Source organism: Tachypleus tridentatus, chromosome 13 (genome assembly GCF_004210375.1).
Source record: "Tachypleus tridentatus isolate NWPU-2018 chromosome 13, ASM421037v1, whole genome shotgun sequence".
Lineage (NCBI taxonomy): Eukaryota > Metazoa > Arthropoda > Merostomata > Xiphosura > Limulidae > Tachypleus > Tachypleus tridentatus.
The window spans coordinates 78,096,659-78,122,218 of NC_134837.1; the positions used below are offsets into that span (position 1 = coordinate 78,096,659).

Consider the following 25,560-nt stretch of genomic DNA (forward strand, 5'->3'; position numbering starts at 1 on the left):
CTGACCGATAGCTGACCACATATTTGAAGGGGGTTGTGTAACTGAGTGTGGGAATGTAGAGGGCGTGCTTAGATGTTTTGATTATATTTATTAATATAGGTATAAAAGTGTTCCTTTGTATTAGTTTATTTTGGGTTTGAGTTGTTGTATAAGTAAGGCTTCTTTAATTTTGCGTTTGTTTATGTTTATTTCTTTATTTAAATACTAAATAAATCCATAAAATGTTTTTCAACTCAAACCAGACGTTTTTACATATATAATTTTCTCTACAAGTAGGTTTTCTTGTCATCACTGAAGAATCCACAATATTCGGGTTTTTCAAAAGCACTATTTATAGTACTGTTGTGCAAGCTTGACTTTCTAGAAATTTGCCTCATGTTTGTAAAACGTAACCAAAGCAACTCACCAAGAAAAAGTATATAAATATTATTGGTTTGATACAGTTGGTATACCATATACCTAGGAAGTTATATCTGTGATTAACGCTTATTAATCGGGAACTTAAAATATTGACCAGAAATGTGTATAGATTTCGAACATTACAAACCGTTTAACTTCAGTGGATTAACATCGAGAATCAGTGTTTTTTTTTACGAAAACATTACATACTTTTATCAGTGAAAAATTCGACTTGTAATCGGCGTGTGATCAGCAGAAAACTAGCTAGCTCCTTATTAAGTGAACTGTACCGATATCAACTCGAAAGTAATTCACTTATCGTAAACCCTGGATAAGATATCAAAGAAATTCTAGAACAGATAGAAGACTCAATACTGTTTCTAAGTTTGTAAAACTTTTGTATATAAATCATTATTTGTAATAACCGTTATTATAAATTGTATTATTGGTTGAATATTATAATATTATTTTAAGAAAGAAAACTGTGCGTGTGAATCTTGTTGGCAAATGTCATAAGTTTGATACATATCAACATTTAATTAATTTCTAAACTTAAATTATTATTTAACTCAGTTTCACGCTATTTCAAGCTGTAATACGTAACACAAATATATACATTGCAGAGTTTCATAGAGCGAGCCATCCACCTCATCCAATCTCATCATGGGTGATAGTAGACGCTCAAATTTGATTTATTATGACCGAGTTTAGTAAAAGCAACGATGATAATGTGATGATATATGTAGTGATATAAAAGACTGTTTAGTGTAGATACTATTAATTAGTTTATTTTGTGAATGAATAATTAATGATTGTTTAGCTGTTTCTTCTTATTATAAGAGAGTTAAAAGCAGACGATTATTGGAAGTTGTGTTTGTAACTGATTGATATCAAGAATATTACGAACAGATGATTAAGTAATAAGCACATGAATTGTGTGAGATGAGCGGAAAAGACACACAGAAGAGACTAAGTCAGGGCCAAAGAAAGGTTCGACGTGAGGTTAACTACAGTAGAAGTGATAGGCCTAATGTTTAATATGTTAGAGGAAAACTAAGAGTTTTAAAAGATACAAGAAGTATAATTTATTCTATCAAAGCGAGTTCTAAAGTAATTGAACTAGCCTAAGTATAGTTTGACTGATGAATGCTGGAATAGCAGCATACTACTATGGTAACTCAGTGACAATGTAAGGGAATTGCACACTTATAACTAGTGCGTTAGGAATAGAGAAAAGTAGTTCGGCTTGTCAATTAAAATTTTAAAGCAATTGAAGAGACCTAAGTGGACTTTCGACAAGAAGAGAACGCTATAAAGTTTTTATAGTGTAAATACTTTGACGTACATACGTTTAAATAGTTTGAATATATATATGTATCTGATTTTGAAAACATGGAGAGCGTGCTGATTGTTTATCTCTGAATTTATGGTCAACAAGTCAAAAAGACCTACTATGGAAGAATCATAAGCCCAACAACAACAGAGTACATATTTATACTAAAAGCCTTTAACTGACTATATATATATACAGGGGCGTAGATCCTGGGGGATGGGGCTACATCCCCCTTCATTTTAGGTGGGGTTATGGTGCATACAATCATCTCCCTACAGTTTGGTCTGTTGAATTGTTTTATTGCATCACAGGCCTATAAATTGTGTGTTTGTTCTTGTGATTCTCGTGTTCTTACCAATCGAATTACATAAATAGGCCTAGATGTAGGCTTTTACAGTAGCCGAAATGTACATCTTTAATATAGGCGTGCTTCTAAGCTTTTCGATCTAAGCGATAGTTCGTAAGTATCAGTCAGTAGGTCTAAGTATACATGCAAGGCTTGCAAGCACTATCACAGAATCTACCTACGTCTTGTACGTAATGTAAGATTAAGTAAAATTTTAATCACAACAGATTGAACAGAGCATGAAATTCGAAAATATTACTCCCAAGCGTAAACTCCTGTGATCTAGATCTGGCAGGCCATTTGTAGCTTGTAGCTGCATCAATCTTATGTGTATATTGTGCGGGTTTCCTATGCCATTTGTTCTTATGCATGTCTAGCCGGTTTTATTGTCGAACTCCTTACCCTCCTTAGCTGCCAAAGCCGCTGACCATAGTGTACGTTTAGTATACAGTTAACGACAGGTTCGAGCCGCTCGAATCCAGACGCACCCTACATCACCCCCTCCGCTCCCTTTAGTCTGAGCCTCGATTTTACAACAGGGCTCATTGGACATGTGTTTGTGGCCCTCATTAATCCATGAAATTTCAGATTATCACCGCTCTCTAATAAAGTGCTGGTGCTTCATGGTAAAAAAACAATATATTCTCTTATCATAGATAGCAAAAATATTGTATTTTCTTGTATAATTAGAACACAAAAGGAGCAATTTCAACGGCCTGAGGCCTCTACTCGAATTTTATTGCTAGTTTTTGTTTAGGTGGTTTTATTTAATAGACGTGCTTTTCGACATTATATCACAACGTGTTTGCCTTTTGGTGAGTTTTAACAGAAGTATAATATATTTATGATTGTTTAAGTATTTTTCGAAAAATTTGCAGTTACTTGTGTTGTAATTAGCACACATTATTGTCTCAGCGATGCCCAGGTGGTCAGTCGGCTTGGTAGTCACTGTGAGGTTCGCGTGTTTGACTTAAATACATTGTACAGTTCAGTCCTACTTCCATTCTGTTCTATCTTCGTTCGTTGTACGTTAGAGTTTTTCAGTAAAGACTGTATTTTAGCCTGTTGAGTCTTCTGGGAAACAGATTCCAATTATGATAAGCAAGCGTCTGAAACTTTCCAACATCAGACAGTTCTGCAAGCCAGTTACTAATACTACAAGTGACAATGCAGATGCAGATAATCCAACAACCTCAAGCAAAGGAATAGAAACTTGCCATACAGAGGAAATACCATGTTCATCAGAGGACGAGTCTAAAAATGCTTGTGCAACTATTGCACATCATGAACCACAAGATAGTTGTGGTTTCCACAGATACAGTGTGGAAAGCCATATCATCCAGATGCACAACTAATACCACGGCAGAAAGCAAAATCTCAAAATATCAACTTCCAGGGCAAGTGGTTTGATGAGTTCCCATGGCTGCACTTCGACAATCTGACTCAAAAAGTCATATATTTTCATTGTGCCAAGGCGGAAAATAGAGGCCTTTTTACAGGGAAATTGGAGAGGCCAGTGGAGTATACCTTCATATCCACCGGTTTTTGCAAGTGGAAAAAGGCAAAACAGAAATTCAACGAACACCAATCCTCCTCTCAGCACAGATTCGCTATATCTCCAGAAGGTTCAATTGATGTAACTCCAGTGACTGTCCAGCTACATGATGGAAAATAGAAGTAGCAGGAAGAATGCAAAAGAAGTCAAGCCAAAATATTCAGAAGTTTACGTTTCTTACTGCGTCAAGGTTTAGCATTACGTGGACATACTGATACGGAGGGGGAACTTCCTGCAGTTAATGAAGCTCCTGGAAGAGGAAGATCCTGAGTTGACGGCCTACTTGTCAAAGAAAACCACATTCACATCACCCCAGGCTCAGAATGAAATAATGGAAATGTTCAGCCATCAAATACTGAGGAACATAGCACATGAAGTGCAGCAAAGTAAAATCTTTGCATTAATGGTTGATGGCACTCAAGATGTTACAGGTGCCGAACAGGAAGCAATATGTGTACGATACGTAGATGAAAACCTTGACGTCCATGAGACATTTCTTGGTTTGTACAGTGTTTCCAATACAACTGGTGAAACAATATCCTCGACTATACTTGATGTACTGACTAGATTCAATTTACCACTGTCAGGATTAAGAGCACAAACTTATGATGGAGCTGCTAACATGAGTGGTGCGTACAGTGGATGTCAGGCAAAAATAAAAGAGAAGCAATCGTTAGCTTTGTTTTTTCACTGCAAAGCACACAAAACTAATTTAATAATGCAACATGAAGTTGAAGCTTGTGAATGTGTTCGAGATTCTATCCAGTGGGTACATGAACTTAATGTCTTGCTTCAGAGGTCAGGCAAATACAAGACAATCTTTGAAAATATTGTATCGTCAGAAAGCCACAATGGTCCAGTTAAATACATCCACCCACTGTGTCCAACACTGGTTGTGTTGCCTATCTGCAATTACATGTGCTAATGATCACTACAGTGACATTGTTGATTCTTTGTCTGAATGAGCAAATGAAAAATCATATGTAGCAGTGAAAGCACGAGGTCTGCGGGACAGATTTGACAAAGGAAAGACAGTTTCAGGATTATTGATGGCTCAGCATCCATTAGCTGCATTAGAGGAACTAAACCGTGCATTCCAAGCAAAATCAACGACAGTATCTGGCATGATTGAAGCATTTGCAATGACTGTTGAGCAATTGCGGTTATTGAGAACAGAGGAAAATTATGACAAGATATTTGATGAAGCTGAGAAAAAGGTAACCTCCCTAGATCTGGTGCCTATTGAACTACCATGCATTCACAGACCCCCAGAAGGATCACAGGTGATGGCTCAGCACACCATTCTGCAACAACTAGAGATTACAAGCCAATATTTTGAATTTGTGGACACAGTCATAGAAAATCTGACCACTAGATTCAATGCAGACAACAATGACTTGAGGCAATATCTGGCACTTGAGAACATGATCACATCTGGCAAGATTGACGACTCGGTTATAAACTTCTATCCAGAAATCTCTGAACAACGGCTCGAGTTTCAGTTACCCATGTTCAAAGGAACAACAAAAGCAGTATATCTGAAAGGTGGCGGATGCTTACTATAAAATGCATGAAACAAGCCAGCAGATGTTTAGTGAAGTGTTTCTTCTCATGAAAATTTTGCTTGTATGTCCAGTATCCAGCTGCGAATGTGAACGCAGCTTTTCTGCATTAAGACGGTTGAAGACGTGGTTAAGGTCAACTATGTCTCAGTGCCCCCTCAATCATGTGGCAGTTTGTCACACTCACAAAGATGAGGTCGATAAGATAAATATAGAAGAGCTTATGAAAAAATTCATAAATAGATCATCACAAAGGAGGTCTACGTTTGGGAACATGTAGACTAGAGGACTAAATGAATCTTACTTCAATGAAAAGTATGAATAATTATGTGCTACATTGTATTGATGTGTAATTTTCAAGAGTTCGCAAAGACATTTTAATTATATTTATCAAACAACATGAACAGTTTTTCAGTAGATATAAACTTATCAAGGGTAATTACTAATTTTATTAATATTTGAAAACGTAATTCATGCAATGAAAGTTATTAGTAACCTTGTCAAGTATAATGGCCATCTTTTATACTGTGCAGTGTGCAGGAATAAATTCATGTGGCAGTTAATTTGTGACACATTTGTCTTTACTCTATTAACATTTTGAAAACTATTCAGAACACCTCACTTATACAAATCTACATGGAAACCTTGAAGTATCGTGGGAACAAGATTACTCTGTGACTGCATGTTTACAGCTTTCAGGTTCACATAATCAGAGATTACCAATTTGCAAATTGAACAGTCCACATAAGTGGTTACAAAAATTATCCCCCCCCCCATCGGGTGTAAAAAATCCACGCCCCTGTATATATATATATATATATACACTCAGTGTCTTGTGGGCGATTCTGTAGATATATTTTATACATTATTAAAAGGAATATTAAGCGTGTAAAAGTTTATTTAAAAAAAAAAGAGTGCCTACCTATAGGACTTACAGTTCCAGGACTTGCACTGAAATCTGAAGTCGGTAAATAAGACGGAGACAACAGTGGTGACGCTGGAGAGCGCGGTCTTGACCCCGCAGGAGTGGGATGTAAAGTAAGGTCTGGCACAGGAAACAGAGTGGAAGTGTCAGGGGACGGAGTTCGATGATGTGAGGTCGCTGGACTTCGAGGATCACTGGTTGTAGTTGACTGCTGGTTATCAGAACGACTCGACAATGACTTTACAGAAGCTGGTGGAAAGTGTCGAATATCAACTGAACGAACTTTGTTCACTATCGGAGGACGACGCATCATCATCGGTAGAGAATAAGAAGATTGCGAAAGGGTCACTTTTTCGTCCGGCACGTGAACGTCAGGCAAAGACAGCCGCACCTGTAGCTCGTTCACGTGCGTTTTTACGGTCGACGTTGAAACCGCGCTAGAGACCGAGGAGGCGGAACCACTGGAATGCGTTGAGGTCACTGTGGAAGCAACAACTCCGAATATCGGAGCATGCGAATCGGCCTGTTTTGGTTGTTCTCGAAATATGTTGAAGTTCTGTGAGAAGAAGGTATATATCCTTATGAATTTGTATTTGATAAAGTCTTTCAAGTAATTTAACCAAAGCAAGCAACGATTTTGATGGTGTGCATAGTATCATTTGTTCTGGTCTGTACAGATTGTTTTTTGTTTCTGTACTTTTAAATGTTAAACGATGTCCGGTTATATTAAGTATTTTGTTTGACCAAAAAAATCACTATAATAACCTAGTTTTCATTTGCTGAGATTTTCCGTAGGATCTGGGGTAAGTTTATGTTATGGACAATGATAAAACGTGGTGTCTGATTCACTTCTGTATACAAAGCGCGGTTAGTTTCTTGAGTGGTTTTTCGTGTAAAGAAAACAAACATTTGTTGAATCTGCTAATATCAAGTGAGGTATTATGCCTTAATTTTAAGTTTGTCCTTATCCACCTTTAGATAAGAAAGGGTGGCGTTATTTGAGACAAACCTAATTCAGTGGCCAGTGGAAAATCCACAAACGGAGTAAGTTTCGAGTTTACCATCAACCGGAATTACTGATACACTATACACAATTATTATGTACGCCATACACCTATTATTATGCATATCGAATACAACCAGGAAACATGATATGTTATTAAAAACATTTGATGATTCTATTCTGGCAACCAAAAGAATTATTGCATACATTCAACACGAATAGTTAAGTTTTCATAAATTTTTTTCTTTAGAAAGTATCCCTACCCTGCTATTTAATATTACATTAATATATCAATTAAACAATACCTGTTAATGTATTCAATTATTGCTTAGCAGATAAAGCTGTTGTTTCTTGTGATCCTATATATTTAGTGAAAGACTGTGTAACACTTAACATCGGTGAATTGCACTATTTGTTTAATGTTTGTGTTATAAAATATTGCTATGGGAGCAGTCTTAGATTATTGAAGAGCGATATATATATGTGGATATGGAGAGGTAAGAAAATAATCAAATAATTACATTTTGTTTTTTGGCTAGTCCTGACTAACGTCAGAAAATACGTAGCTTTCTCGCCAGTGAATGAAACAGAAACTAATAACCAGTAACAATGAATTACATCTAATTAATGCATTTAGAAAGTTTTGTTTTCTGTTTCATCAAAGTCCAATTCTAAATAACTCAATCGTATTTATTATATATGTAAAAACGGCTCGTTTGGGTTGAGAAAATTTTTTACGTAGAGCAGTGAACAACGTTTCAACCTTCTTCGGTCATAGTCAGGTTCACAAAAAAAAGAATTGATTGTAAAAAAGGGGTTGTTTGTTTGTTTGTAATTAAGCACAAGAATACACAATTGGCTATCTATACTCTGCCCACCACTGGCATCGAAACCCTGTTTCTAACGTTATAAGTCCGCAGACATTCCGCTGTGCCACTGGGGGAGGCTGTTATAAAAGAACGCCCACACAAGTACTTATATAAGCTTGTCATTTTCGTAATAGTATACATTTATCAAAAAAATAAAATATGTTACTTCAGTAAACATGCACATTCAAGTAACCAGTTAGGTCTACATTATCATTTTTCCATATAACATTATTTACAAAGGGTATGTGTATCTTTGAAATTCTAAATCTCCGATCTGATCACATCTTTACGATGTCAATGTACGAATATTTTGTGGCGGAAAGACCTGTCATAAACTTTGCTTAAAAGCAGTAAATCTTCGATGGCATCACGATACCTAAGACCTGTCAAACACTGTCAAAAACGTAGTTCTGATTCATTCCGTTCCTCTGCAACTTTATATGGGTTGTAGTTTAGTTGCCACGTAACTTTAAGACTTTCGACATTAAGTGTTACTTATCAGTAAGGATGGGTCAGATTAAAAATAGCAGCTTGCCATTGTCATAGCGCGTATGACAGAACAACGGAAAACCCCAGCCAAAGGTATACAGACGAAATCCTTCAGTAATCAAGTACAGAATTGTTTCTAAAGTCCAGCTAACCTTTCTTGACGTTTATAAAATGGACCACAAAAACGTGGAGTTTCTTCTTCTTTTATCTTCTCCATCAGTTGTAACTAATGTGTGCGACTCAAACACTTGACTACTTCAAAGGATGTGCTTTTTCATACCTGGAGCAGTAAGTGATCTACGACAGTTAGTTAAAGTTCGAGTTCTAATCACGATCTATGATCAGTAAGCCATTAAGTGCATGATCTACCATATACATAATCCTTACCGCGCCGCGCAGCATACTGGCTATGGCTTATCTTGCTTCAAGAAGTAATGTCTATAGAAAAGAATGCCTTGCAAAAGTATTAATTCCCTACCAATAAAGAAACATTTTGATGAAATACAAATAATGTAAACAACTGTTTTTATTAGAAACTATAACGATCAAACGTAGCACTATAATGTGTGAAGGAGGTTGGATTTCAGAAAAACCTGCAAAGATAAATTGAAATTCGTTGATTGCATACGTATGTATCTTCGTAACTCAGTACTTGGTAATAGTATGTTTGGCAACTTTACTGCCATTAAGTTTTCTGTATAGGTCTACCCTAGCTTTACACAATGGGTTGATGTGATATTTGTTTATTCTTTCTGGCAAAATTGCTCCACTTCTGACAAGTTCGTCCGAGTACATTGATAGATCGCAATCTTCAAGTATCGGCATAAATTTTCCATTGGATTTAAGTCAGGACTTTGACTAGGCTACTTCAGGACATTATCTTTATTCTTTTGAAACCATTTCAGTGTGGCCTGAAACCATTGTCCTGCTGAAATGTAAATTTTCGACCCAGTTTTAAATTCTTGGTTGACTAAAGTAGGTTTTCCTCTCGGATTTGCGTGTACTTCGAACTATTCATCTACTCTTTAATTCCAACAAGTTTTTCCAGATCCAGCTGATGAGAAGCATCCCCACAACATGATGCTACCATCATTAGGACTAACTGTTGGAATTATGTTGACTAGGTGATGTGCTGTCTTAGGCTTGTGCCAGACGTAACACTCTGAATTTAGACCCAATAGCTCAATTTCTTTCTCATATGACCACAAAACTTTCTGCCACATGTCTGCAGCATCATTTACATGTTTTTTTCGCAAACTCCATGCAAAATGTAGGATAATTCTTTTTCAGTAATGGCTTTTTTCAGGCTTGTGTAGGGATCAGTATATTGTTCATGTATGAACATTGATTCCCATCCCAGACAGAGCTTTGCAAATCTTTTAAAGTTACTTTTGACATTACAGTGACATCTTCTAACCAGCTTGTTGTTTAATTTGGAAGGCAGCATGATCGAGATGGTGGTATGAAGCACATTCCACTTCTTAATGATGGACATCGAAGATATAATAAGTGACTTTAAATTTATTAACCTTCATGTGTTCTCTGCTTCTCTATCACTTTATTCTTGATTTATTGGAAAAGTTTCTCGTTATTCACGGTTGATTTATCTTATCACTATGTGAGTTGTGACTTGAATAAATGCATTTACTCTGAAGTCTTGTTAAACTACTTTGATTACACACAAACACAGACCATTACGGTAATTTTGTGACTTTTCAAACTAATATTTTGCTTCTGAACTGAGCTAAAGTTGTCATAGCAAAGGAATATCTGCGCTATCCGTCCCTAATTTAGCAGTGTAAGACTAGAGGGAAGGCAGCTAGTCATCACCACCAACTCTTGGGCTACTCTTTTACTAACAAATAGCGGGATTGACCGTCACATTATAACGCCCCCACGGCTAAAAGGTCGAGCATGTTTGGTGTGACGGGAATTTGAACCCGCGACTCTTAGTTTACGAGTCGAACGTCTTAACCCACCTGGCCATGTCAGGCCTAAAAGGGTTAAATACTTATGCAACTGAGAATATTCCAATTTGCTTTGAAAATCAAGCTTACTTATATAATATCAGCGTTTTTTTTAGCTTTCTGAGTTTAGAATAGATTATATAAATTATAAAGTCCTATTTGATAGTTTCCTGATTGTACTCTTAGAGATCTCAAAACGTGGATACTTTGCACGGGGATGAGGGTTGAAGACTTTTGCAAGGTATTGTATATTATGGCTCCCTATAGAATAGAACTGAATAAGTTAGTGAAATTGTCTTACACCCAAACGGCCCCCCCCGCTAGTACAGCAGTAAGTCTACGGATTTACGACGTTAAAATCAGGAGCTCGATTCCTACTAGTGGGCTCAGCAGATAGCCCAATGTGGCTTTGTTATAAGAAATCACACACACTTCACGCAAACGTTACAGCCCCACTGGAAACCAAGACTTCGTCTCGTAAAAAGTGCAAAAACTGGTAACAAAATTGTATTCTAAAAATTATGAGATGTATGAGTGAAAAAAAGATGAGAAACTTGAGGGCATTTGGGATGAGAGTTATATACGTTAGGTGGTGAAATGTAGTTTTTCCTCCCATCCCAAACGCTTTCTAGTTTCTGAGTTGTTGTCTTTTTCCAATTCTACATCCCAACAGTTTTCGACTATAATTTTTGTTACCAGTGTAAATAATTAAAATACTTCATTACAAAAATGAGTGAATTAGAAACCTAATCTGGTCTTTAGAATCGGTTTAATATTTCTCTGAACATATAATTCACATTAAGTCTTCGAAGTTCTAAATATCTTCAACATATGTGTGTTCACATATGTTTGTTATGTTCAGTAATTATACGTTCTTATAACCTGTTTAGTAATTCCTAAATGTATCATATGCTACAAATACAAAGAAGGTTATTACATTTAATGAAGCGGCAATGCTTTGTTTACACAAATATAATATACTACCTTGTATTACTACACTATCCAACAGTTTTCAATAAACGTTTTCTTTTAATACATTTTCGAAGTTCATCTTCCATTTTGTTTTACTTCCCAGTACTTTTATTCATTTGTTTTTAATAATGAAAAAAGAGAAAATTGAAAACACACATCCATACAACATGCTAAACAGTTGACAGGTAAAAGTCTGTCATTAATTATCAGTATGTTTCAGGTAGCAATGGTGAAATACGTACAAGCATCAGATGCAGTTAACCCTATTCATAATTTTTGTATATACGAATAGCTATCTCCGCTTCAAGACATACAATGTTGTAAACAAATTCAACTTTCATATAGGAATTCAAACTTCGTTTTAACTGCTCAGTTAACCTGTGTTTTTTGCATGTGCTATTGCCCATATACGGTCAACAAAATCTACTTTAATTTCAGTTAATTAATTATTTTAGTTAAAAATTCACTTTGTTGGTCTTTTCTCTGAGAAGCTAATCTTAGCATCGTTGTTTTTTTCTTACTAGAAAGTTACACAATGAGCTATCTGTGTTTTGTCCACCGCAAGGAATCGAATGTGAGGTTTTAGCGTTGTAAGTCAGTGTACCGCTGACCATTCGAGGTATTAATTATAATGTTAAACTCTTCACGATATAAGCTAAACGATTTTGTAATCTTCTCAAGTCTGTCAGACTCTTTTGGATTATCTTTAGCTTGTTAAACGATTATTTTCCTGCTTGCAATGAAGACTGGAATTGTGTCCTTTAACAAGAGTGCTTGAATGTGATTGCATTTATTATTTTTTAAATGTTTATATGTACGATAAGGAATGATTAGACTTTTTTTGCATTCTCCAGGTGTTTTTGTTTTTTTGATCAGTGGAAATTTTCCCGTCTTCCCGCCCTCTCGGTCAGAGGGTCCGGGACTGAACTGTATCAAAATAAACTCGAGGCAACTCAGGTGTTGAACGTATCGCGCTGCCTTAATTTAAACTGTATATAAATGATTTATTCCTAGGAGTGGAGCGTATCAAGAGAAGAGAACGAGAAAAAGTGTATACTGTTATTCGAAGTGACTGGTTTTATACAGATTTGATTTTTATGGATTGTTCTTAACAAGATCTATTAAGGTTGCAAAATATTCTGCTCGAAACACTTTTCACTAACTCTTAAAGAAAATCCAAAATCTGCGTTATTCATAATACTGGAACATGCAATGTGTAGATCCATGGAAGTTATTTTTTTCTCTAGAATTTTCTTGCAAAGTTACTGAGAGGCCTGTCCACACTGATCGTCTTTAACTATGACCTGAAGTCTAATGGGAAGGTAGTTAGTCCACAGCACCCACTGGTGCAAAATCCTGTCTGGCAGTGGCCGAGTAGTAGACCTGACAGTTATCGTTAGAGTGCACCACGTTTCGCTAAAGGGCAGGGTGCGTTATTGCGGCGATAGAACGTGAACCAAGAACCATGGAATACACAGTTTGAGCGCGTTAATGACCAGGCCACACGTGGACTGTTTATGAAAGTAGTGGCTTATAGCTAGATTGTTACATTGAAAAATAGATACATAATTAACGCAATTTTAATTTCGGTGGATACGCAGTTATCTCTAATCAAGGACCATCAGTGTAAACTCTGTTCTCACACTTTACAAGTTCACTGTTTAACTGTGTGAAGATTTAACACAATCAGACTTAAACTTTACAACTCCAACACTGAAACAACGATCTGTCTTTTCGTATTTTGCCTACCTCTACATATTGTACCAATTGGACTTATTTTGTTTACGCATGCACTTCTCAAGATTGCACTCCTCTTGGCACGTACTAAACTAATTTATTCAATCACAGAAATATGAAAGCTAGCTTCACGGTGAGATTGGTGACTGTCTCTGAAAAAGCTGTGGGGGAAGTCGTTGAAGAATAATCCTAATCAACCTATCAAATTGTCCGCTGTTGTCTCCTATCTAAGGTGGAATATTTTGCGTTATATTTAGTGTCAGGTTTGACTTCGATCGATCATTCTACAGGAAGATGTACGGTGGCTGGATAGAGTAATTAATTGTGTCCATATGTCACGTTCAGTAATCTACGTGCCTCATAAATAAATTTTTAGCATCACTATCCGGAAACGCCGTGCAAGGCCCAGAGGTTAGGTATTCAGGACTACGAATCCGAGGGTCAGTGAATCATGTTCTTCTGCTAAAAAAATGTATTTATTTCCTACTCTGGAGCCATGGGTGCGTTATAAGAGTGTCAGTCAGTTTCTGCTATTCAGCTGGAATAGCCAAAGAGTTATAGTAGGTTCCCTTGACCAGCTACCTTCCTTTTTGTTAGTTAGTTAGTAAGAAAGTAAGAATTGGTTGCGCATATAATTTGTGTAATTGGTCAACTTTTTAAAGTAGCCCACCAATTGACCACTAACAGAAAAAAAGTTATGAAATGTACGATTTGTGCTTAACTGCACAGATTTGTTGAAAGGGAAGTAAGTCGCACATGTCGGGTGTAATTTGTAAATTTATGCCCCGTTTACTTCATTCATTCATTGAAAATATTATGTAAACCACATCAGCATTAGAAACGAAAACTAATTTGCTCGTAATTAGGTATTACTCCTAATTAGTTTGTGTAATTCGCCATATGTGTTTCAAACAAAGCATGGTACTTCCTGTCTGTCTCACAAGACTAATTACTGAATTACATCAACACAGGCGATTGCAAAAGATGTTGAAATATGACGTCTTTGATCAGGTTCATAAAAAAATAACATTTTTAAACAGTTCATTCAACAAGAGCTATTCAGCGTGTTTTAGCTGACCTTTGAGCTTCATTATGACTCCCCCATATAAAGTTGAGTCTCACAAACCCAGAGGGAGGGAGAGAAGGAAGACAGGCCCTACCTTACAGTGTTATGTAAGTCTAATTTTATTCGATTGTAGTATTGTTTTCGAAGAACATTGTATTGGTCGACAAACGGTTCAAAGACACAAGCAAAAGAGTGCAGAAGTCAAATTTCACACAAAAAATACTTCAGTGTATTGAGACCAGGTGATTGTGATGTACAAGAAAGATGGCTAAGGTCACTGCCATGCTTTTTCAAATCAATGTCGAACTGTACCATTGTCCATTAGGTTAGAACTGCGACATTGTGGGAGTGGAAATCATTACCAACACTGTTTCTACAGTTAAGATGTTGCTGTAAATTTTAAATAATTAAATTATTTTACCCCTACTGAGAATTAGTTCTTCACATAATTTCACTAACTAGAACGGCTTGTAATAAAAACAAAGTCATGTTTTTGCGATTTTTTTTTCTCCGTATTTTTGTACTTGCGAGTCACCTGTGTCAAATGTTCCAGAGTCATTTCTAAATAATACGTATAAGCGTTTTGTAATGGGATCTCTATTATACAGGGTGTTTGGAAAGTCACTGTGCACTTTTGTAATCATATTTTATTCAGTCTATTTCAAGCCAGCAACTGATAGCAGTGTTTAGAAACAAAATAAGAAGGATCCAGGCCTGTATTGATGCCAACAGGGTCACTTTCAACATTGTTTATAATTGTCATTCATATTTACCTCCTGTATTCTATATTGAAACATGTCTGTTATTAAATATATAAGTGCACAGTGACTTTCCGAACACCCTGTAAATATAACATACGTTTACTAGCCGAAAAATCATTCAAATAATTCAAAAACTGATTTAATCAAATAACTTAACGAGGATGAAAACACCAAATATTCAGTTAACCAATAATTAAAATTAAGTAACAAATATGTCAATATTTGTTTACAAAATTAATGGAGAGCTAAGAAAATGAAAGTCTGGCACAGCGAAAAGAAAGAAAATAATTGGAAGAAGTCCCAAAATGACGAAAAAGCCAATTTTATAAGTTTTTATTCTTAATTTATTGACAGAAGAAACATTTGATAAAGAACTGAAGGAGAATAATGGCCATTAGAGAACAAAATACGTCAAAGTATCAGAAAAGAATTTCAGCATTTTGAAGAAAATTAATAATGATAATTTAAGATATTGGTTAATGGCCACAAAATAGAGATGCTCGAATAAAAGTTATATTAATAAAACATGGATGTATGCCCTATTCATATTAAGACATTATTTTTCTACCTTACGATAAATAGATAATTATTTATGGAGTAGGAAAAATGCAGATAAAGTGTCACGTCCATTGTTAGTGTATTGTTGAAAACTAGAGTGTGTTCTGTTTTTACTGTGCATCGCTTGGAGACAAGAATAAAACAGCTAACTAATGGTAACTTTTGTTGATGACAATATGTCAAAAAAGCTATAGTATGTCACGAGAACCTTACGGATTCTGGGATATTTTGAGGTCCTTTGTCAATCTCAATCTCAAAATTCTTTCTACTGTAAGATGAGAGTGTAATTCTGAAAGTGTACAATTGGTAAGATAAGAAATGAAATGTGTATTAGCAACATTAAGATAATTAATTCTTATTTTAGCATAAAATTACATAACTTGCTATCTTCATTCTGTTTACCATAGTAAATCGAGGCATGGATTTTAGCGTTGTAAGTCAATGAACATACCGTTAACCAAATTACCAGAGACTTGTGTCAGACGAAAATAACAATTTGTTTTAGTACAAAACTAATGATAAGCTAGTCATTGCTACACACACACACAAATCAACTTGTATATACATTGTAATGGAATGTACTTTTATGAAATTTGAAGAAAGATTTGAACTGCTCCATGATAAAATGATAATTTTTGGATTTGCAAACAATTTTCTCAATACAATCAACATTCACAGCGTTAGAAAAACACGTATGGTCAAAAGGTCTCGATAGAAATGAAATAAAAACCCTATAACCCGAGCACTTTCGAAAGGTCCACCTTTTCAAACCGCTCCAGTTATAAGGTTTTTATGTCATCACTGTTGACACTTATCCAGTAATGAAAGTATGTGAATGTAACTTTATAGCGTGATGTTTAAAGACAACCAGGCGGTTAAGGTACTCGACTAGCAATCTGAGGGTCGCGGGTTCGAATCCCTGTTATGCCAAACATGCTAGCCCTTTCAGCCGTGGGGCGTTATAATGTAACGATCAATTCCACTCTTCGTTGGTAAAATAGTAGCCCAAGAGTTGGCGGTGGGTGGTGATGACTAGCTGCCTTTTCTCTAGTCTTACACTGCTAAATTAGGGATGGCTATCTACCTAGTCATCGTGTAGCTTTGCGCGAAATTCAAGGCAAACCAAATAAATCCATTACTACGAACATAAAAAGTGCACGAAACCACTGTAAAAATTTGCTATTTTTCTCATTTGTTGGGTTGAACGACGCAAAAAAGTTTTCAAAACCTCTGATAAAGTTTCTGCTACTTTAGATGAAAATGATTCATAATGGTAGATTTGGACACCTCATCCTCCAGTACAATAACAAGTTATAACATGGGATATGGTCACCGCATCAAGATTCATTAAAATAACGAGCTATAACATGGAAGTTGAATGCCTGATGTGGTACACCATTAAAATAGCAAAATATAACATAAGATTTTGACACGCTGTCATGCTTCATTAAGACAACAATCCGAAAGGACAATCTTGGACACTACATTAGAATTAATTTAAATACCGAATTACTGTGGTATGCGGGTTACCTTTATTTATGTTATGTGTGATCTTCGTATTACATAGTGATATTTATATTCTTTGTCAAGCCTCGTAGATAATATCTTATCTGCTCATGCGTGGTTTGGTTTTAATGCAAGATTGTTGAAAGTAGTGTCCTTCAAGTGATGTATCGAGACAACAACCTCCCTCATGTTTGAATTGGAATTACCCATTGTATGGGTAGCGCTAGTTGCTTTGAGATAAGATGAACATTATCGATTCAGCTGAGTAAGATAAGGTTTAATCAGTCTGGAAGATCATTTTTGGTGAGTCTGTCGGCTTTGAAATACGTCTATAGAGAATAGGATTAGTGTAGTCAAATCACAACTCTAATTAAAGTGACAGTACATCGTTCATAGGTACTGTGTACTCGTTGTTAGTTTGTGTATGGTAAAATAAATATTGTTTTCATTGTGCATCACACTTTTTGTCCAGTCAAGTTATTTTTTAGCACAGACTCTGTTAGCTTTAACTGAATTTTAGTATCATTCCGCAACATATCTTGCCGAACCTCTCGATATTTAGTGAGCTTTCCAAAGTTATATTTTTGGAAAATCAATTTGCTTGAAAATGCCACACTACATAACACCAAATATATTACGTCATTTTAGGCTTAATTAAAATAGCAAGCTATATCATAATATTTAGGTACTTTAATTAAAAGCACAAAGGCGCCAAGATGACGAAGGGCTCTCAATGTTCTGTCCACCACGGGTATCGAAACCCGGTTTTAACATTATAAGGCTACAAACATGCTGCTATGCCACTGGATAGGAGGAAGGAACTGTAAAGAAATCTACAGTTCGAGTAACACTGTTATTAAACTTTTTATATTTTTCTTTTTGAAAAAGTGAATGTCATCCTTAACAATTTCTATGGCTTCTGAAAAGTACAGAACCTTGCATAAATATGATTCTCTGTTATCATGAAGTTTCACATTCAGTACTTGCTTACGTATTAGCAGATAATTCAAATACGTTCAAACAAGCTGCGAAACTTATTCCTGTGTGGGAAGAAGAGAGTTCATACGAGCAAGAGCATGGATAACTGATTTACTTCTTGCTGAGTTTTGCAAAATTTGAAGCATTTTCGCTAAATCGTTTCTTGTTTGTCTTAGAACAAAGCCATATTAGGTTATCTGCTGTATCTACCGCGAAATCGAACCCGGGATTTTAACGTTTTAAATCTATACATTTCTCTCTGTCCTACCGAGGGTCATATTCTCTAATCATACAACAAGATATTACGAACAGTAACAACATGGGAATTGGCCACCAGCCGTGCTAGACAACTAAAGATATAACGAGTTAACTTGGCCTCAGAACTTTTTACCCATCATATCTGTGTTATTAAAATCTTTGTTCAAGTGAAAAAGTTACTTCTGCTTCTCTAATAAATGATTTGGAAGAGTAATATTTATTGAAATTTTCAAAAATGTTTTGCTATTCGTAGCTTGGACGCAGTTAACAGAGCACTCTAACGTAATCATACAGATTCGAATGTATGCCTTCTGAATGCATTAGCAATTTTAAATCCCAGCCTACAGGAGGACTAATTTATAGGGAAGATCTTCTGCTCTCCCCAGATTAATGATTATAGTGAAACACAAATTAAGATTTTTAAATTAAACGATTTCAGGAAGCTCACTATTTAATCCACACATATAATTTAAATCCACATGCTTACATACACTGTATACAGTGGAATAGGTGGCTAGACCAACTTGAATGGTTTCCTAGACTAATGCCTAGTACATCCACTAGGTATTCAATCATATGGCTGGGACCCTGCCAATTACAATCACAAAACTGAAGGTGTTACACTTGAAATCTGAATAATTCTCGGTGATTATATTGCTTTAATTCATATTTATCGAGAGATAATTTGAGCAAAATGGGCATCCAGTGTTTCTAAAAACACATCTTTAGTACATATTGTCCGCGTGTCTTTAGTGAGTTACTGATATTATAAGATTAAGAAGGACACATTAACTGCGTGCCAAGTTAAAAAAAAAGGAAGAAAGTTGCTCGTTCAAGCGTTAACAACAGTTTGTGAATCCCAACTTTATTCTTTTTTTCCACAAACTAAGGGTAACAATTAACTCCTGTTGTCACATGTAATAACTAAGACAAGATATTTATCGCTCGCAGTTGAGAATTTAAGCCTAAACAACAACAACAACGACATAAAAAACCTATCTACTCACGTACAACTATTTTTATGTCTTATAAAGTCCTTTTGATTCTCTATCTGTATTAACTAAGTTAGCAACGTTATCGGTATAAGTTTGTCTCATTTGAATTTATTTTTATTCATATGTTTCTTATAATTAGAGAAATAAAACTTTTTTATATACGATTTACAGAAAACAAAGCTTGAAATAATGGCACAAGTGATAAAATGTAATTGGCTTTTTTGTTGATTGATTTGTAACCATATTTAGTGAAGGTTAATAATATGATTATCTATTGAGATTCAATTTACAAAAGGCTTAGAAATATAAATACGTTTCATATTTTTGGAGTTCTTCCTCATTAATTCCACGGTTTCAGTCAAATAAAATTCGTGTAAGAGGATTTCGTCAGAACTCATTATTATTATTATTTTTTAAATAACGATGGCTAAGCTTAATGCTGAACGTTTAAAAAGAAAGCCTGCAACTAAGATTTAGTTCGTGGAAGGTAATTATTGATCAGTATATATGACTCCAAAGCACACAAACACAGTAGCAAGACTACATATTTGTGGAGTTGCTTCGAATGTGTTTTCGAATCTAATTTGCTAAACTTCCATGTTTAATCTGGTACGACTACAGAACTACACCTGCTGCTATGTTTCACGATTTAGCGAGAAATCAAATTAATATGCTCTGGTAACCATAACTTTTCTGTTGTACTGTTCAGACTTGTAAAAGTTCTTGAAAAGATATCTATATATCAGTCTATCAATTCATCCATATACAGTGGTGTAAAAACTATTACATCAAAAATTCATTTTTACACTTTTCTTGATTCCTATAAATTTTACGACTTTACATTGTGAACTAATGTAAAACGGATGTGGATATTGTGTAGTGTAAGCTGACTATTATTTTGGTTAACAAAACACATGCGTGTTCAATAACAAACCAACCGTGACTAATGCATTCAGATTATTAATAAATACTTGGCAAACATAAAAAAAAAAATTTCTGAACATGAAATTCTAGATTTAAAAAAAACGCCGTTGATGTAATTGACAAAAAATTGTAACAAATTATTTTTCTTATTCTAACATTTGGTTTCACCCCCTCTGACCTTGATAACTGTTCGACACTGCTGTGGCATAGAGCGCACAAGGAACAGTGTGTAGCTAGTTGTGGATTAGGACTTCTTGTAATTTGAAGATGCTTCTCGGTCTTCTTTCTTGCACCCTGTTACCCATTACTTTCCAGCAATTTTCGATAAAGTTGAAATCTGGGCTGCTATCTGATTAGCTCAACGTTTTGATTTGCTCTGTTGAATATAGTTCTTCATTTGAAGCAATGAAATAAAACCTAAGATGTATTTACTTCATGTCTACTGTATAGAGTTCGTGAATATTACCAATTGTTTCAGTCCTGTTGGATGGAGCAGAGTCATTCTTGAATATGAACTGGTTAGCTCCTCTGAAGTGATCTTGAAATGTTGGCTTTAACCGGGACTCGAGAATCCCAATTTACTTGTCGGCATTGACAGTACCTTTCAATAAATGCAGGCACCCCACATCCTTGCTAGATATGCATCCCTATATCATCTGATCCTGTGGATGATTTACAGTTGCAATGAAACACGTTGGATGAAACTCTTCTCCATATCAAAGTTGTACGAGAGGCTTACAGTAGACTGATTAAATTTAATTCTTCTAGCAGTACGTCTTCACGAAAGTCCCTCGTTGCTGAAAGAAACAATGACTGCTTTTTCAATGGACTTAGCTAACAACCTTTGGCCATGGTAACATCACATACATTGTGGCAGATAGGATGCTGATGCAGTACCCAGACATCCTATAAAGTTCCTGATGTAATACCTAAATAGTATTACATCATCCAAGAACCACATTTTCATCTACGTGCATTAGGGCCTAAAAAACAACAGATGATTCTGAACAAAAGTGTGAAAAAATTGGATTATTTAACAATTTTTACACTAGGTCAAAGTACCAGCAGCGCTGGTCATATATATTAAACGCCATGTGCACTATGCATTGATGAAGGCGCCGTGATGAGAGTTCCACAGTTTGAAGGAGGTTATTCTGTGCTTTAGCTGGTGCGAAACTCCTCCAGTATTTAAATAAACAAAAGACATTGTACTTCAGACATTTTCTTTTCTTCAAAAAAACCTATGAATAAGGTAGAGGTATGGTTTATCGTTTGATCTGCTATTCCCTCAGCAGTAAACTTACAGTTTCGTTTACTCAAGGTTCAAAAAGCAGATATGGTTTCTGAGCCTTTCATGGATCATTTATTCTTTTAATTTGCTCCCCGGTAGAACTGTGGTATGTCTGCAAACTTACAACGCTAGAATCCGGGTTTCAATACCCGTGGTGGGCAGAGCACAGATAGCTCATTCTGTTGCTTTGTGCTTAACCTCAAATAAACCCTCTTCTTTTCACATAAATTATATGTTTTTATTAAGACGTAGACCATTTAGAAATTAATTGTCAACTAGTTCATTGGATTAACTGTGAGACCACCTATTATTTAAACTCCTAAAGTATTCTGGGTTATCAGTAGTTAGTAAAGGACTTTGCACAAACCTGTAAAGAGAATTATAGGTGTTTTTACAAGTTACTACTTTAGACATTAACAATTACTCCTTGGACTTTCTTGGAAAAAAAGAAAAAAGGACTCAGAAGCCTTCTACAGACGTAACACAGGTTATTGTAGCACAAAAATGATTTTCAATAGTGTTTAAATTGTCTAGTGTTCGACATGCCTTTATTTTTCTAAGCAACGAATGAGTTTTAATCAACCCATCCAAACTGAAAGCAAAATCAAATTCACTTGGATTTTCTTCTTTAAGATTCAACGGAAATAAGGGAAGTTGAATAATATTATGTCCAATTTTATGGGAGTTGTATTTTCTGATCCACTTGGAATTATTACGTGTAGGTCTCTCATGTACTTTAACACCTCTCCAAATAATTTTATTTGTATAACACAAGAAATAATCTTCATATTAAATCGAAGTTTGATGTAAAATATGACTTACTTTTGAAATAAGTCTCATCAGAAGGGTTTGTCTTCTTCGTTAGATATAGCATCTCAAATATGTATTACCCAAACCACACGTACTGGATAATTATAGAGAGAGAGCATTGATGGACTGTATCTAAAAATAGCATCTCGTCGTGATTCATAAAAATTTGAGGTCAGATATACATGCTCCAAATTTACAGTAGGTGATATAAGTTTGGAGAATTTTTTTAAGCTTTGTTCTTTCCTTTCACACAAAAGTGAACTTTATGAACGACTTACGCCACTAGATCCGAAGGGAGTTGATATTAACTATTTTCGTAAGCGTTGCAACATTAATAACTAAATTAAATGACTCTTTGACCAATTTACTTCAGGTAAGGTGGTTAGGTCGCTCGAATCACAATCTGAAGGTTGCGGGTTCTAATCTCGCCCCACCAGAGATGCTCGCCCTTTTAGCCGTAGGTCGTTATGAGGTTAAGTCAATCCCACTATTCTTTGGTAAATTAGTGGGCGGTGCGTGGTAATGACTGGCTACCTATCATCTAGTCTTTCACCGCTATCTCAGATAGCCCTCCTATAGATTTGCGCGAAATTCAGAAACAGACAAAAGAAGCCAATTTACTCAATTACCTACCGTTAGACGACTGGGAATTTTACAAAAATCATATTAAGAAAGCCCAAAGAACATTAAACTTTTATAACACAGTCATATTGTGAATAATAAGAGCAATTTCAAATAAAACGTTTTATTTTGTTAATCAAAATAAAATTATTTTGATTCGTTTCATATCTCGAGATTAATGTACCCTATAATCCGACTGTATGTCACAGTTTATCCTTTAGTGATAACTTTGTGCGTTTTTCACGTATATGTGAACCAAAACTGAGCAAGAAATAATTTCAGATCAAAACGATGTATCTTTTCATTGTAAGTGGGGAATATCATTACACATATCAATTCCTAAATAACAGCTCATTTATAAAGTAGGTAAAGGATGTTTGTTTGTGTTTATTTTTGAATTTCGCGCAAAGCTACACAAGGGCTATATGCACTAGCCGTCTCTAATTTAGCAATGTAAGACTAGAGGGAAGGCAGATAGTCATCACCACCCACCGCTAACTCTAGGGCTACTCTTTTACCAACGAATAGTGGGACTGACCGTCACATTATAACGCCCACACGGCTGAACGAGCGAACATGTTTGGTGTGACGGGAATTCGAACCCGCGACCCTCAGGTTAGGAGTTGAGCGCCTTAATCACCTGGCCACGCCGGGCCAACTCAGACTTGGGTAGATAATCATTTCATAAGACGAATCTCTTTGACTTAATGAAAACCTTGAATACATTAGAAAAAGAAATGGAAAGATACACTGATCGACTTAGGTCACACAGTTACGCAAATATTTTTGTACAGTATATTGTTATGAAAATAAAAGTGGCTTCACAGCTAACCGTTTGTGTTGTGTGTTTATCAATCAATTAAATAATACAATGTAAACTGTGTATACTACAAAAAAGTAAATAACTTCTACTAGGACGAGTTACTTACCCGAAACTGTATTACATTTTATTCTTGGGCAACACTGACTGACGCCCTTACAATTATACAAATAATTGATTTATAAATATCCTAAGTTTCATGCCAAACTAATTTGGTTAAGTAGTCGAACTATATAGTGATGGCTGTGACACAAAGCTTTTTAGCTTCTCTTTCAGCCTTAACGACTTTATTTATTAATAGACTGAGAGAAGCATGTGTTTATAACACTAATGGATATTATTATCGTTAACCCTAACAATTTGTTGCAACGTGAATTGAGTTTTTAATTATTTTGACGCATTAGCCACACAACATGGCGGGAACAGACCACAGTTTTCCAGACCTGATTGGCTAATCTGTTATTTTTCTTCTTATATCTCCAACTTCGAGCCAACCATTGTGCCAGGATTTAGTCCTTGACATCTTGTATATTCACCATAGCTTTATTATTATTGTTTCGTAAAATTATTAACCTGTATAATAGAATATTCATGAAGACTATACTAAACAGGTAGTGTGTCATAACAAAGTACTATTAATGGCCCGTGCATGTCTTATTGAGATTGTGCTATAAAAAAAGTGTTATTCATGGCACGTGAACGTTTTACCGATGTTACGACAGTACAAATTACAATGCTAAGGGTCCTTTATGTGATGTTATTTGAGTATCTGCTGACTGACTGAAAGACAGCATACTATTATGCAGTGATGTGAGTGGTTAAAGCAGGTGACTCTTCCAGGAGATCTCTGACCGTCTTTTGGGAAAATGATTGAACATTTTAAATGTATTCCACTAATGCTTATTACATATGCATAAATAATATTCGTTTATGTAGCATAACGTAATAAACAGTTTATATTATTAAATAATTTAATTGTACTCGAGTAACGCTTATTACTTTATAGATAATCGTTATTAATATAGCATAACTCAATAAGTCTATGTTAGTACAAAAACTTAACAGTCCACACATACGTATTATTATTATGACACTGCAAACTAAATCAGTGAAAAAAATCTTTTTTCTGTTGATAACGAAGGATTCTTTGCTAAAAGTTAAACCAATAAAAACTTGTGAATTTCTTAAATCATCTTTTAAAATAAAGAACATAATAAAACTATCTAAACTATAATTATGTTTAATGGAAACTATCATCGATAGATAGACAGATAAAAATAAATTTTCATAATGTAAAAATAAAATAAAAAATTTGCAAATCTTTATTGACAGTGTTGATAAGAACGTTTAGATAACGAATATAATTCTCATTCATAAATATTAATTGGCACCTAATGGCTTATCCGTTCAAATTTATACATTTATTTAACGATGAACCAAACTAATTGTAGTAAGTTTTTATTTATTCAAATGTAATATATGGTTTCAGAAATTGCAATACGAATATTTTTAGTTTATTACAGTGTTGTTTGTTACAAAGGTAAGACACGATCTTATTTAGTATGAAAAGTTATTAGTTTCCACAGTTACGACAGAAAGTGTTCGTACCCCTGCGTCGTGAGTAGTTTTTCCTTATATCTTAAAAAGTATCACGATTAGGATAATGAAAGTGTGGTACATTATAAATATTATACTAACACACATTACATACATTTTTATGTAAATTTAGCAGCAAATAAACTGTTTACAAACAAATAACCAAACATATGAGGGGCAGAAAGTGTTCGTGCGTCCACTTTAATGGTCAGTTGTGTA

The 25,560-nt window shown here is 35.2% G+C and overlaps 1 protein-coding gene across 1 annotated transcript in view; it reads right to left on the reverse strand.

Moving 5' to 3' along the window:
- The window catches only part of LOC143237195 (synaptotagmin-1-like), a 61,551-nt gene that overhangs the window by 19,009 nt on the left and 16,982 nt on the right, over nucleotides 1-25,560 (reverse strand). Inside the window, exon 4 of the mRNA XM_076476177.1 lies at nucleotides 6,118-6,676. Within this exon, the coding sequence (XP_076332292.1) occupies nucleotides 6,118-6,676 (559 nt within the window). The remainder of the gene's footprint in view (nucleotides 1-6,117; nucleotides 6,677-25,560) is intronic.